The 16,104-nt window shown below is 42.6% G+C and overlaps 1 protein-coding gene across 1 annotated transcript; it reads right to left on the bottom strand.

Moving 5' to 3' along the window:
- Nucleotides 1-1,532: 1,532 nt before the first annotated feature.
- Nucleotides 1,533-14,751, bottom strand: LOC139205670 (glycoprotein endo-alpha-1,2-mannosidase-like protein). The gene is made up of 4 exons (XM_070835956.1): nt 14,226-14,751; nt 11,717-11,826; nt 3,911-3,987; nt 1,533-2,233 (listed from the first exon to the last, which is right to left on the bottom strand). The coding sequence occupies exons 1-4, from the start codon at nt 14,734-14,736 to the stop codon at nt 1,597-1,599; spliced, it is 1,335 nt and encodes a 444-aa protein (XP_070692057.1). The 5' UTR covers nt 14,737-14,751; the 3' UTR covers nt 1,533-1,596.
- Nucleotides 14,752-16,104: the final 1,353 nt, after the last annotated feature.

Below are 16,104 nucleotides of genomic sequence, written 5' to 3'. Positions count from 1 at the left end.
CACACACGTAGAAAGATGAAGAATTAAAGAGTAATTTCCACCACAGCTTTGATTTTAATCAGAAATATTCTGTTGGCTACATTCCAAAGAAGACATGTTGTAACTTCTGCTTTTTTCTGCGTTGACAACTGAAAAATGACTAAGAGAGAAAAAGCTACTGAGAGCTAAGAGATTACAGATTTGAATAGAGCATGTTTCTATTGTTGAGATTTTTAAATATGTATTTCAAACGCGCTCTTAACCGGTGTGTGGTGACAGGCAGATCCAGCTCTATAGAAAACTGTTCTACAGTGTTTGGCAGGTTTTCTTATTTTCTATAAAAATAACCTAAAAGGGTAATGCTACCTTGTTTTGACGATTTTTTAAAAGAATGTCATTAAATGATTATGAGAAACTATAATAAATGACACAACAACGATTTATCACGGAAAATACCTTTACAATAATAAATAATAGTAATGTATTAAAATAAATATAGAAGTAGGAAATAACCTAGTGTGTGGGTAATATCTAACTCAGCAATTAAATTAATTAGACTCAATAGGTTGGAGATGGACATGATTGAAAGGAACTAATTTCCCAGAACAACCCTTTATGCTAACCTCACTTAGATTTCATTAAACAAGTAAACAGTGTGTTCTAAATTAAGCTTGTAATGCCTTCAACCCTATCATAGTTAGCTACACACACTTTGGCTAGCTAATGCTGACTTTGGTGTCCAATTTAAGACACCAGATTAGTTGAACATTAAGCAAACAAAAAGTTTTTCACATTCAGTACTCACACTCTGATTGTCGTCCATCTTGTCCATGGGTCCCAGAAATAAGGTCCTTGGTTGTCCAACCAGTGTCACAGAAATCTAAGGTCCTAGAAATGCAGTAGAATATTTGGGCGGAATAAACCTTTAGAACTCATCTCCAGTCTTGTCATGCTATGCTAAGCTATGCTAAGCTAAGCTAAGCTAACTGACTGCTGGCCGTAGCTTCACATTTAACAGTCAAATATGAGAGTGGTATCAGTCCTCTCAACCAACTGTTTGCCAGAAAGACGTCATGATGAAGATACAGAATAAAAAAAGAATTTTTGCACGACAGCTGCAATAAAATCTCCCTTCAGTTGCGTGTCTTAACACCTTTTTACTGCTTTTAAAACACCATGTCATCACCGTCTAAACACACTCTGAATCAGGATAAAGGGAGGATCTGCATTAGTGTCTTTTTGTGACCTTTTGTGGATGAAAGCAAAACCATAAAAGTGTCTCACTGTTGCCATCTATCTATTATCTAACTGCAGAGAAATGAGGCCCTTACCTGGTGACACACAGTTTTTATGAAAATGTCAGGCAGGAGTTTGTTAGACGGCGAGCGTGTGTGAGACAATTGTTCATTAAGTTGCATTAAGTGAATGGAGATCATAGAGCAGTTTAGGAGTCGGGGCTGTCGATGGAAGAAAGGATCAAAATCCCCCTTTAATAATAACCCTTTAATGCCAACCAAGACGGTCACTTCACCACAGGACACAGTGTCCTCTCTCTCTCCTGCATGTGAACACACACTTCCTGTAGAGCATGCTGTTTCGAGTCAGTTTGATGAAAGCTCACATGAGCCACTGCTCCTTCTCCTTGTTGAACTGCTCCGCCCAGCGCCGGGTCAACTCCAGGTAGTGATCGGGTCCATGTGGCTGATAGTCCAAGTACACACGGGTCACAGTCTTTTTGGGCACCGCCCTCTCTATCTGCGTCCCCTCGTGCCACTCATTAAAAGATGTGATGGTGACGACCTCTGGCCTCACGTTGAGCGCCGCCTGCAGGGCGGTCTCATAGTAACGGCCGTTCACCCTGTTCCGCATGTTGTGGTTGTTCCATGGCCGGATGCTGGTGTCGATGTACCCGGGTCCAACGCTGGGGATGAAGAGGAGATTGTTGCCGTCACAAAAAGCTTTGATGGCCTTCCAGTTTTGGTGAGAGGAGCCGAAGGAGAAACCGTTGGAGGCGAAATAAGTGTACATGCCGTCGAAGCCGCCTGCGAGGATGTCGTGCTTGTGGCGCTCCTCCACGATGAGGGCAATGAACATGGAGTCATAGGCTGAGCCACGCACACTATGGGACCCTGTGGGGGTCAGAAATTCAGACCAGGACTCCGGTGGAGTTAGGTAGGAGTCGTAGATGTAAAACAGAGGAAGACTCTTCCCTGTGCTGGAGGTAAACTTGTAGAAGGCTCCATGATCACCATACCTTCAAAGACAATAATACGGTGAAATGATAACACTGTAAATTGGTGCTGAAACAGTTGATTCATGATTAATTGATTAAAGTCAAGAGGCTTTATAGGAATGCGCAAAAACTGATGATTTTGAGTGTTGAGGCTAAGCATGAAAGCTTTCTCCAGAATCTGTTGGTAAAGACCATGAGGTCATTAAAATCACTTAAAAACGGTTTGTTAAACTGTTGCATTATCGTATTTCTCGTGTTTCAAGTTGGCCCTGAAGAAAAGTCATGTTAAAAATATAAAAGGCTTATCTCCTTTGGCTAGTGTGCAGTTTATTTAGTTGAAATGAAAAGTATTACTACACAGGCCACATAGGACACATCCTCTTGGATTTTAGCGCTGTTGGAACAATTTATATAAAATACAATAAGCACTTGGAGTCACATGAAAGCTATTCAAAACGGTTATTATTTTTAATCAAAATATTTATGTGAAATAAATAAATAATCAAAATAGGTGTGTTACATGAAATCAATTTAGTATAATTTTTTAATCAGATTTTTTACTAATATTGTCCAGTCAGCATGAAGGCATTGAAATGCAATTGTTTTTCTGTCTATTAAACAGTAATTTACAGTAACTAAACCAGCCGCCAGCAGTTAAGGCTGGGAAGTGAGCTAACTGGGGTGAAACTCAGTAAAAGGATGCCACTGGGTCCAGGGTGAATGTCAATTATCCCACTTAAAACTAACCTCACTGCGGTTCTGTTTTTGATGAAAAAGCTTTACAAACTCACTGTCCACTACCTGCTCAGCACCAAGCGGCAGATAGACACAGTTAGAGACTTGCTGCTTAACATAGTGGAGCATCTAGCAGCTAAAGATCTGGATATTTCCCTCAGGAGATGGTGGAGACCAAAATCAGAGCTAAAAGTAGAGTGCATATTTTACTTAGATTCAGTGGGTGCCCAGATACGTGACTCCAAATGACTAATACATTTGCTCCTTAACTGCTGGATGTGTAAATAAGCCACTGTTGGCTTAGAAGTTCACTATATCAACTTAAAATGCCTTGTTCCCACTGCCCCTAAGTGGCAAACTGTTGCAGATTTAAACAACAGGGGAAACTATGTGTTAAGTGGTTAAAGACGGTTTATCGGGTCACCAAAATATTAACATATATCCTCTGGGTAGCATGAATGTCCACAGCAAACGTAATGGAAACCAAGCCAATACCTTTCAGGATACCTTATCATGAATAGTCATGTTGATCAAGGGAAAATCATGACCTGATTGTTTTGGTAGATAAAGGGTATGAGGGTAACGGACTCTTCATTTAATGACAACCTGAGCAGCAGGTGATGGGTTATCTTGCTGCGGACCTAAAGGCAGGTTCGCCAAACATGGCTGTCCAATCAAAATCACAAATCGAGGGGAAATGTGAAGATTTGCCTGATATTTCTTCTTCAAATTCGTTTTCAGTTCGTATGTACTTGAAAGGTGCTTCTTTTCGGAGCAACCTCAATTCTTAAAAAACTCAAAAACTCATTCATAAGTCATCAAACTGGCCTTATATAATCAGAAATGCGTTCTAAAAGTACATCACTTTGGTAACCGCTGCTCTTTCAACTGTGCATGAAATCTTAATGGTTCTCTGTTGAAGTTGAGTCAGTGACGAAGAGGAGCAACCAGACAAGTGCCTACCTGTCAATGATATACTTGATGTTGTCATGCACACTCTGGTCATTTCGTCCTCTGTATGGCTGGATGTGAAATGCAACCTAGGAAAACATGCAGAAAGACACATGCCTTGTTGGTTTCCATTCAATATTTTACTGCAATTAAAAAAAAGATAGCACACTCAGCATTTACAGATGACCTTACGGAGGCCCGACAGTAAGTGCGACAATATGATCCTGTGGTTTCTAATTAAAGTTTGAGATTTCAAAGAAGAAAACAGCTCAGTAGGACCCACATTATATCATCTTCAAAGGTTGTTACAGCTGATGGGACTGCAGATACCTCCTCCTCAAAAAATGTTTTTCATAATTTGCAAAACAAGTTAGTCATGCACCATTTTGACCTTTTGTGGCCCTGAAGCATAGCATGACATCAGGCGTCTGGTTTCTCTACCCTAGTACCATGTTATGGTACTACTGTTTACAGTCTGCACCACAGTTAGCCATTTAAGCACATCCGTTCGTACGGGATGTGTGTGTAAAGAACCATGTTTGAATTCTTTCATTTTCATGACAAATAGCATCACACTGTAGGAGTGGTGCTGCCCCGCTGGAGACTTTTGCAGCACACAGTTAATGGCTCAGTTAGAAATGAGTGTTTGCAATTGATGAACAAAAGCAGCAGAGGAACATTGGACCTGAAGTGACATGTACATAAAAAGTGCTTAAGTTGAATATTTTAAGACACAACCAGAGAATTCAGCGACTTTGAATAATGTATGATCAAAGTGAAACACTTTTCCTCTCGAGCAGTGGACACCCAAGGGGAACAATGCGAAGGAAAAGGGCTTTTTAAAGATGTTGGAGGCCAACACCAACTAAATGGCTGTAGATGTCATTGAGAGAGTTACACAAGGCTGACACAGCCTATGTTGTATTTTTCATGTCTTGTCCCTGATTAAAAACCTAGTGAAAGTCTGCATTTAGCCCAGTATGTCACTTGAACAAGTCTACAGTCATGCCAGAGGGCTAATGTGAGGCTATTGCTTTGAACTAAATGCTAGCATCAGAATACTAACATGCTCGCAATGACATGCTCACTTGCTGTTTAATGTTTAATATATCATTTTCACCATAGTGAACCATAGGTTAGCGTGTTAACATGCTAACATTTAGCTAGTTAACAAAGAGCAGCTGACACTAATGGGAATGTCATTGGTTTTGCAGGTATCTAATCATAAACTAAAGTAATAATTTTGACCGAACGGTGACGCTAGAGGGAATGTGATCACCAGAGTTGTTACAAATAAGGGGCACATTAATGTGTGTAAATTTCATGGTAATCCATTTCATAGCTGCAAAGATATTTCACATAAAGCCACAAATGCCTGCGGGTGGTGCCCAAATTGAATGCCAAGAGATCACCAAAGTCATTAGGATTCATTCCGGGGGTGGTATGAATGTCTGTGCAAAATATCATGGCAATCCATCTGATAGATGTTGAGATGTTTATGTCTGGACCAGGGTGGTCTACAGAGAGGCTGACATTTCCATCCCTGCAGCCACAACGTTAGCAGGACTGAAAAGCAGTATCGCTGACAGTTCGGTTTGAAGGATTAAAGAGCATATATCACGTTCACTGATAAGAACTTCCCAATTACCACACTTTCCATTCTTGTTAACCACGTTTAGTCTCTGTTAGATGCATTTTGTAAGGGTGTCAGTCAAAATGTTTATTGTAGCAGCACTGCAAGCACAAGGTGCACACTAGACTGGGAAGAGGAGTGTTGGCAGCACTGAATGTGTCAGTTTGACATTGACCGTAAGTGTACTAATGGATTAAAGTGATGTTTGGAATAGGCTAAAGCCCAGCAAATTGTTTTAAACCGCAAATGTCTATAGATGAACTGTCAGCTTGAGGCATGAAAAACAGAACCACTTGAGCTACTAATGGAGATGCTAAGTACTTTTATGTGCAACAAAACATACATTTTGATAGCGTAAGATGCACTTTGCTGGCAAAACATCCATTTGAAGAAAGACTAAGTATGAAAGTTATTGGCTGTCTGAGTAACTCATAGCCTGAAATCAGCTTTTATATAACCATAACTCTCTGCACTTCTTGTAGAATAACAGCCCAATAAAATGAGATCAAATATGAAACTATTCTGAAATATTAGAGGACATGAAGCCAATTATCATCTACAGAAGGGAAAAAAAAAGGTGTTATGGTCTCCTGTTCACTGCAGCAGATTGCAGGCCACTAGAAAACTCAGCTCATTTTCCAGAGACACTGGCCCATTACTCTGTGGCAATTTAGCAGTAAATGAGACACAGTCGAAGCATTTTAATGCCTCGTAAACATTGATGGCATGAGCCTGAGACAACCCCAACATGATTTACGCTGAGCAGAGTGGAATTTAGTGTCACATCATGCAGAAAGCTCTAAGGTAGGGGTATGAGGGGTATTATAACAATCAGATCAATTTCGACAAAGCTTAACACGTTCCTTTATGCAGGAGTTTCACTTTCATTCTGTGGTCAAAGCCAATGGACACACGCAGTAATGGAGGGTCACAAAAGATTGAATGTAGCTACTCGGGCATCTGGAAACAAGAGAGTGTAGCTGATGCCATCATAGGGCACCCATGGGCCTTATTCCCTTGTGTACATGCAGCTACATGGCCTAGATACTGGATAGAACTTTTTGCAGCCCCGCAGGGTGCAGATTGTTCAGAGAGGCAAACTGAGTCATGGGACCCATGATGCACATTTCCCCTCTGCTCCCTCCCTCCTGCACCCAGCTTTAAACCCACCCCACCCCACCCCCAACCCTGTCCCCATCAATCCGCCCTCACCCTCCCCTGGGCAGAAGGACTATTTCAGCTCTTCTCCAAGCTGAGGTTGAGCCGTAGCACTGCTGTGGAGGCTCCATGTGATCTGTTCTCTAACTGCCAATACAAAAAACAGGATACACGAGCTGTGTGTGGGTGGCTGCTGCTGAAATACCAGTCAACTTATATAATAAAAAGTACACTGCCGTCTTGTGCAACATTACCCACAGAAGGGTCAGTGTGTTTTTAGCCGTGTGCTGTGGGATTGCAAGCATAATGGCGGTTGGATTTGTTTTTGTTGAGGTGACTTTGCTCCCTTTTCCATTCATCTACATTTTTACTTGTGAACATACAGCCCCATATATGACTATGGGTGCATGGAACTTCCCCAAACTTGGCAAAGCTGTATTTCCAAACGACACCCAAGTTAAATATATTTTCCAAGTTCTACTTGTGTCTCCCTCTGTTATATCTTTTTATGTGCCAAAAAAATATCCTAAAGCAATTTTAGAATATACATTTTTTAGAGCAAAATCATTCCCTTTTCCTTTCCTGTTGAAAAGCTAAGATGGCAAAAACATCATTATGTTGTGATTATGCTCTACTTTATATAATTTTCATCCATCCTCCTGATAAGAACACAGACAAAAGGAGATGTTGGTGGAGGGCAGCAGTCCTCTACAACTCCATTAGCCACAACCATTTCTGTTCAATCCAATCAAATTTGATAGATCACATATTCTGTATCACTCAGACATACTGAAGCTTTACTGAAGACAAAGATGCTCTAACTTACATTTCACGGAATTAAATCAGCTTAGACTAGAACTGCAATGATTAGGCAAATAATCAATTAGCCGATCCACAGAACATTAATCAGAAAAAGTAATCAGTAATTTTTAAAGACGAAATGGCAAAACCCTCTGCTGTCAGACAATACACAATTGCAGTATGTTTTGGGGTCAATAGTGGCCCAACAGAAAATTTTGGCCCAGGGCCCCTTAATAGGTTAATCCGTCCATGAATCTTGGAAAGGTTAACGCCACATTCATGGACCACTGAACTACATAAAAGCACTGTAAAGACTTGTTCGCATGCTGTCTTACACTGCCTCATCAAGTTAGTTAGGAAGCTCAGTGAAATCCTCATCCTCAGTTAGGAAGACAGCACAGGACAAGGAAGGGCAGAAATATCAAATGGAAAACAAAGTGCACATGGACAGGTGTCCTGTCCCTTTTTCACAGCAAGAATGTTTGAGTTGTTTAGCAGCCAAGAAGAAGATTTCTGATTCAGAGTCTTATCTCTGTATATTTTGGTAATCTTTTTCAGTAATATAAGGATTTTTTTTAACGTAATCATACACACTCTCCAAGGGTTTGATGTTTCAAAACAAAACTGCTTATGTATTGTAACAAGTATTTCTCAGATTGGATGGCAGCCACTTTGCTACTAAAAGCAGACTGCAGATTATGTGTTTCCTGAATCCTGATCTGATACATTTTTGGCTGTTGCCACGGCTCCTGTGGGACCATCTGTCCTCCTTGGGCTTGCCTCGATCCTTTTAGCCCGCCCTTCAGAGGGGAAGAGCAAATCATTTTTTTTAAGGTTGTTGCTTTATAAAATTTGCAGTAGAGTTCCAAATGGTGAGAGCCAAAGTTCTTTACCTTGTCAGCATTTTGCTGGAATTATGCAAGAAGAAGCACTCCAAAGATAAATGTCCTTCTGTGTAGAGGGAGTGGGAGGAGTTCGTCAGAAACAAGGAGAACTGGAAGAGGATGCTGCTCTCAACATGCTGTACACTGAATAATTTTATTCTGAGGCTGTCTCTGCTCTGGTCTCTGTGATCTTCAAAGTGCTTTCATAAGACACAAAGATAAGCACTTCCTTCTTGTTTCACTGAAATACTGAGATGTTCAGTTGATTTATATAAAGCATGTCATGGTCTGCTTTTCCACACGTCTCCTCTATGCTTTTTATGAAAATGTCATACTTGCTGGGTCACTGATCACAATAAAGCACAGCATTAAATTCAATCTATTAGCTTCTCTCCTGACAGCATAATGTGTAAAACCTAATCAGCCCAGCGTTGCATGTCTAATCCAGGCGTTCTTTTCTGGCCCTCGCACAGATACATTATTTCTTTGCCTCGAGCCTAGATAAACAAACGTGATATCAAATCTGACAGACTGGCCCGACAAACCCAATGACTCTCATCAGAGTTGTTTATATGGAAGACAAAGCCAGTATGTGTCACATTGCTGGCAGAGAATAAATTATTTTAGCTTCACATCAGGCCACAAAACACTAGCATGATAATGAATTGTGCTGCAATAATGATCCTTCCAACTACTTTCCTCTGTCATTAACCTCAGTGATAACATCAGCAAGTCGTACATACAACTTGTTTCCTTATACGTTGGTGACTGGTTATTTTTGGTGCTATACATTCAAATATCAACATACCTATAAATTTATGAAAAGACAACTTGCTGACTTCAGTCATCCAGGAAGAACAGTGGTGTTTTTCCCCCTACAAGTTTGACTGACTAATGACTGACCGGCCGTTTCAGATCTTAAAATCATAGGAGCTCAAACAAAACCTTACAGTAATGCTGATGCTTTTATCTGGTTCCCGGCCCGCTCACATGTCAGTTAGCTGATTTACTTCACTTAAGCATGCACAGTGTTGTGCATATACTGCTGGTGCATTATTAATGGCACCTCCTTTGACATAGGAAAACTCTTACGAGCCTGTCTCTCTGATATGTAATTTCAAATTCATTCAGTAAAAAGGCTCACTTTGATGTCTGATCAGCTTTTAGCATGCACATCAACACACGAAAGCATGATGTATCCCTTTTCTGTGCTCATTTATCAGAAATTATAAGGGAAAGTCCAACAAAAGCACTTCAAACTCTGATCGTTGGATATTTGCATAAATCAAAAGCTGACAGCTGTGCCATCAAAGATAGTGTCATAATCCTGTATTTCTCTCTCTCTGCCTCCCACTTCCTTTCTTCGCCTTCTCTCTCTCTCTATGTGGAGAGTGTCTGACATGAATTGCATCATATTACAAGCTAGCGTTCCCTGTGGCAGGAGGCAAAGAGACCAACATGAATAGTTGTTTCCTACAACATGCCATTTTCCAACCTAATTGGCAATTGGTCATGTGGTTTCACTGCCCTCCCTCTTTCCCTACTCCCCCTACTTCTCCATCCTGCTGATGTGCTCCCGAGCAACTGATCCAGCGGCTCTTTGACCTGTTTTTTGCTCTAATGCTGGAGATGTCGCTGCAGCTGCAAACATCCGGAGTCAAATCCCTGAGTAACATGGACAGCTTTATAGGAGGCAGCAGAACAAGTTCAAAAGCTCTCAGTCTTACTCTCCTGTGACAGAAAGAAACGGCAGCTTCTGTGTATAACACACCACAGCACAATGGCTGCTTTAAGACCACTATCCTGAGCAGTGTTAAACTTTCTGTTCACCTCTGTGACTCATTAATAATCTTTCTCTAGCTCCTCCTGTGCCACAGTGCTCTGAGTAAAATGATGGAATGATGGCAGACAATCTCTATTTTCACACTGAACCTAAGCCTCATTCATATTCTGGCAGCCATTCAGAGCGAAAACTATAGCTATTGGTTTTACGCAATTAGCCTACACTGATACTACACTGTACTATATACAGCACACTGTCTGTGTCATTTGTAGTTTTTTTTTTGTAGTTTCATTTAGTTCATATTGTGTGAAAGTCAGTGGGTGCAGTTCAGGCTGGCTTACTGTACTTAATGGAGTGCCTCAAGGTTCTGTAATTGGCCTACTTTTATTCTCTCTTTACATAAATAACTTAGGTGTTTGCGTGCATGAAGCGAATACACAGATGATAAGGTGTTTTGTAGCTGTGGATTTTCTCTCCTACTGTAGATACACTTCATACATTTTGTAGTCTTAGCTCACTGAGCTGAAAATAGTACGAATTAAACTAGGTTGATGTTGTTTTCTAAAGTTAGGAGAAAGCCTACAGACATTGTGGAGATTGTAAAACATGTTACCTGATACAAATACATGAGTATTTCGCTTGATGGATGTTCTTCTCTTAAGCAATGTATTGAAAACCTTGTGAAGGAACTGAGACTGAAGTTTTTATGTTAGATACGGGTCCTGTTTGTCTTTGGAAGAAGGCTGGTCGATGCCACCTTTTTGCAAGTTCTTGATTATGGTGATTTGTTGTATATTATTAATGCATCAGCAAAGTGTCTTGGCTTATTGGACTGTTGGACAGTAGCACAATGACATTAAAGAGAGAGAGAATAAAAACCACTCACACATCACTGTGCTTTGTATTCCAGAGTTGGCTGGTCGTCTCCGTCCATGTTGATATGCGTGTCCCTCTTATATTTTCATTTAAAAAGCCATTCTGAGCAAATTACATTTATGTCTCCGCAAATTTATTTCACATCTTGCAATCACTATCTCGATCGCAGGGCATCTGCTGTTCGTCTCTAGCGTACAGACAGAGGTGGCAAGGAAAGCCTTGGTTTTCTGCTCCAGCCACATGGAACAGTCTGCATAAGGGAATTAAGTTGATGAATCTGATGTCTCTCACAGAATTCAAGATGGCTGCAAACTTTATGTAATTTCCTCTCTTGATTGCGCCTGTTCCTAGCCTACTTTTAGTCATATTATAGCATTAATATGTGTTTTGGTTATTGTTTTATTGGTCTGATTTTGTATTGTTTCATCTGTTGCCATCTTGGCCAGGGTCCATATCAGCATTATTGCTGTGTTATTGCTCATTAGTCTTCCATTAACAGGCTTAAAATTGAACAAACAGTGTGCCGTAAAAATTGAGCTGAATATCTCACCTCCGAATGGATTTGATTCATTGCTCTTTTTTGAGCCATGGACTCATTCCCCACTTTGCTTTAGGTCTCACACTCACAAACCTACAGACACACACACACACACACACACTCAGAATGTGCTGATGCCTTTTACCTTGAGGTTGTGTCTATATGCAGCATCCAGTACAGCTGGTACTAAATCCTCAGCGGGTTCCCCGTTGTCGTCAGCCAGGCCAGGAGGATACCAGGACAGGACCAGAACCCCTGGAGATACACAAAAACTCATGAGTTGGGCCATCCTTCCTGGACCAAAGACACTGGCTAATACCTCAGAGAGCATCTATTGATGATAACTTATGTTCAAAATGCTTATGAACGCGCAAAAACGCTATCTTACACATTGTTTAAATGATGTATGGATTTCATGCTGAGAGTAAGAAATGCTGACAATCCTGTGGGGAGAAAAGGGTGCTGAAAAACTTTTGCTGTCATTAATCTTCGGTGAGGTTTTCATGCAGCCCTTCATACAGTTTTACAGACTCATTTGAGACCATCGAACGAACACAGTCAGTTGCACTTTTATTGAACACGCTGTAAAATTTCTGCCCTGGTAATCCATTAGGGTAATTACTGCACGTATTTTACAGGGCTCAGCCCGATGGTGGCAATGGGTACTTGGGCACAGATATGTAAAAGCACCCCCACCCCTCCCCCTCCTAAATAGGAAAAAGGAGGAAGACATCACAAAGAGCAAAACACAACTCTTTGTGGCCTTTTTGCATCTCATTGTGAATGTTTTTTTTTTTACCTTTCCACAAGAAATGTAGACATTCACTTCAAATAGTGGCACTGGTCCTGTGGCCCCATAACCCCTTGGGCTCCTGGGTCTTTGCCCGCTAGACCTGCTCAGTAATCGATCCGTGGCTCTATGGAGGAGAGTTGATGGTTTGTGTCTGAATGCCCACCTGCCCATTATTCATAACCTGCACCTGATTGATGAATATACATCTGCCGTCTTTGGACTATTTATTATGTCTTGTTTTAGTGCCAATCTCTCTGTGCAGCTCGAGTGTGTGACAGATCATAAATTTCAGCAGAAAAATGTTTCCTCTGGCTCTGATGCTCGCTGAGAAATAGCTTCATATCAGCCACAGCGGGGCCTGGCACCAGAGAGGATCTGGCACATGGGATATGCACTCAGAGCTAATTCATTAAATTCGTGTCCGCTTGCTGTGGAGCTGTGGGGACTATTAGATTACAATACCCAACAATGTCTGCGTGTATTAAGAATATGGCCGCAGCTATTCATTTTATTTATGGGCCTCAGTGAAGTGGTGGGGAATCAGTCATCAAGCCAAATGGAACTATTTAGGGTTTGGCTGGCTGTGGTGTCCAATTAAATTGATTGTTTTAACTAAGAATTGTGAAGCGGCACTCCCATGGTCCATCTGTCAAGGAGGTGAGGTTTCAGAGGGGCGGACGGTCTGGTCATCACTCCGGATGGTGTACAATAACTTACTGAGCCACACAACAGAAGCATCCGGGGCTATCATGTGTTGGCTGCTGACGGCTGGACACAGCGGGCTGCCACCCGACACCAGGCTGCGGGACCCGGCTCTCTTTTAGGGAGCCATTGCAAGTTTTTGAAAAGACTATTGCAAAAGACACGCTGATTAAGATTTCATGAGATGTCAGTTGTCAGAATAGACATAAGGGGCATCAGAGCTGGGTGATAATCTACCAATGTCCGTCTCTTCTTTTACTTAAATCTTGTAACTACGGTACAAAATCCAACTTAACCTCAGATTTTAAATCTAAATTTAATTTATTTCATTCCCCTTGAAGATTTTCAAGCTCTATTGTCAGATATGTGCTATGACTCTTCTTATTGTTTTCATTAAATCGATTTGTCACTTGATTGTTGGCCATTTGGCTTTGGATGTGTTGTATCTTGAATGCTGGTCGTGTGATTGTCTGACTAAATGTTTTTGTGTTGAGGTGGTCTCTCATGAAAAGACCTGATTACATAAAGTTACATAAAATATTAGCCTTTACTGACTCCAAAGGGAAATGTATCTTAAATATGATGTGACCATATTGTGTTACTGTTTTACCCAAACACAGAAAACTGGCTATTGAAGCTTTTTACAAAACGAACGAAAAGCATACAAATTAATTTGTCTGTTGTATTTTTACTGTAATTTTTGTCATAACCATATTCTAAAATACATTCTCATCAATATCCTGATATTTATTTCAAACACATTGCCCCGTCATGAGGGTGTGTGTCTCTGTTGGGGACAGACACACTCTAAAACTGAACCACACGTGAAGATCTCCTGAATAGATGTTGAAATTGTCAGGAGGGTAGGCTATTTATAATGCAGAGTTGATCTCTTAATGACGGGAGCTTTTTAAAGCCTTGATGTGTCTCCCTGCGAGCTGCAGCAAACATTTGAGGGTTGAGCTGAGCGGGTAGGGAGCTGTCCGGCGGATGTGTGGTGCTGAAAATGTTTTCTGCCCCTCGAGCGAAAAGGAGGCAACTTTGCGCTTAGAGAGGGCAGCTTTCTGAGCAGCTGCTCAGCACAAAAAAACAACACTCAGCATGTTTTTTACTCTCTCTCCAAGAAAGTCAGGATGCCCGTTGCGTCTCTGAACTATACCTGCCGCAGACGCTCCGATCTGCTCCATGTGGGACTCCAACACGTCCGGATCCCTGGAGCTGTACGGGTTGAGTTCAGGGTAGAAACTGGAGCCGATGTCCTCGGGCGGCATGTGTCTCCCTCTCGGGTAGCTGGATGCGATTTTGGGGTCCCAGTGCGGAACCAGGATGTGGTCCCAGTGAATGTATTTGCCGTCCATGTGTGGGTTTCCGTACCAGGTGTAGTAAAAAATATGAACATCGTAAAATATGGTCCCCTCTGGGCCGGAGTTGGACATAACTGCTTTGGTGTTGCTGCCGGCCGGGCGCGCCTGACCCGGGGACGCGGTGGCTTCGCGGGACACGGAGCGCCGGTCCACCTTCCCTCCTATCATCGGCAGGAGCTCCAACCCCGGAGCCAGATCCGAGAAGCCGTCACTGGGCTTCAGGGTCCTCAGTCCCATCATGGTCCCAAAGACGAAGAGCGTGAAGAGAAACAGAGCTATGCACGCTTTCCTCCGGAGCCTTGCCATGTTTGGCTGGAGCGGCACGAGCTGCAAACGGCGCGGACGCGACCAGGAACGCAAATAACACCTCTCTGTGTCCTGCCTCTGCTCCCCCCGCACCGAGAGTTCACCTCACAACCCACGAGCTTCTCTTCAAAGTGTCTGCATGGCATCTGCAAATAAATAGCATATCCTGCTCAGACCTACAAGTGGCTACATGGTTGCAAACCACCAGCAGACTATCCGACGCAGTTGGCGATGAGGTTTGTAACTTTCTTCTGCAGCCTCATATTTCTGTTTTTTGCACCCTGCTGAGCTTCGTGTTGCAGCCGGTGAGGCGACGGAAACTCACTTTTCTTGCTCCGTGCGCTATGGGAGCAACCGAGCCGATTGACGGGTCCTCCCTTCAGCTCCTGGAGGGCTTTAATGCTGTATGTGGGCCGATCGAGGAGGTCTCACTCATCTCATCTCCAAACTGTCTCTCCCTGAGCTGCGTTCCTCCTCCGGCTGGCCGCCGCGTCCCGCCCAGCAGCCGATCCCCTCCACCTGACAGCGGACAGATGATCGGCGTCCAGACGCAGAGTGATGCTCTCCGGGGACGGTGTCAGGAGGGGTTTCCCGGCCTCCGTGATTGGTCGGTTTCTCCTCCAGCGCAGTCCGTTGTGGACATCAAAGAGGCGGGACTCGTCTGGTATCTGTTTGGCTCCTTTGCGCACGGCTGCGGAGGCTTGCGCACTAAGAAGTTTAGCCCAACTTGTAAGGGGAACAAATGAAACCATACGTGTGTGCATGTCTGCAGCAGCAAAGATCGAGTTTGTCTTGTCGTTATGTCAGATGTGTGATCTCTTAGCAGGAGACCAACATCAATCATAACACCGCTTTTTAAAGCCCAAACTCCAGTGTCTGACTTCAGAGTTATCCTGACATCTAGCGGCTGTTTTATAGAAAACAAGGGCGCTTCATCGTGCTGCCTTCTCGTCCCGTCGGAAACTGGCGCCCTCGACGTCTACAGGTTGTAATGTGCAGGTTAACAGGTACAGAGAGCGGAGAAGTTGGTGAACAAGTGAGGCAAGATTTAACATTATTACTGTTGTTATTAGCGGAAAGGCAAAAGACCAAGAGAACAAGGGACAGCCATGTTTGTAGTCCATTAGCTGGTAGCAGCTTGGCTTGGGTCCAGCAGTGAGATCCTTGGCTTGAGGCCAACATGATGTGAGGCAGCACTTAGGAGCCATTGACCTCTCCACTGGAACTGACCCGAGCCCTTGTCACTTCATTAGACTGTTTCCTTTGTCTGCAAAGCAGCTTGTCGCAACATAAGCTGGTATATTTATAGAAATCCTCACGCAACAAGGCTTTTAAGTCATTTGAGGTTTAGTTTAAAATAACAAACTT

Source organism: Pempheris klunzingeri, chromosome 8 (assembly GCF_042242105.1).
Source record: "Pempheris klunzingeri isolate RE-2024b chromosome 8, fPemKlu1.hap1, whole genome shotgun sequence".
NCBI lineage: Eukaryota > Metazoa > Chordata > Actinopteri > Acropomatiformes > Pempheridae > Pempheris > Pempheris klunzingeri.
Note: the sequence above shows the minus strand (reverse complement) of the source record. Positions and strands in the feature narration are given on the sequence as shown.

Coding starts and splice junctions, on each gene's coding strand:
- LOC139205670 (XM_070835956.1), bottom strand. CDS start 14,736: ATGGCAAGGCTCCGGAGGAAAGCGTGCATAGCTCTGTTTCTCTTCACG. Junction 3,988..11,716: donor CATATAGACACAACCTCAAG/GTAAAAGGCATC, acceptor ATGTTTTCCTAG/GTTGCATTTCACATCCAGCC. Junction 2,234..3,910: donor ATCAAGTATATCATTGACAG/GTAGGCACTTGT, acceptor TTGTCTTTGAAG/GTATGGTGATCATGGAGCCT.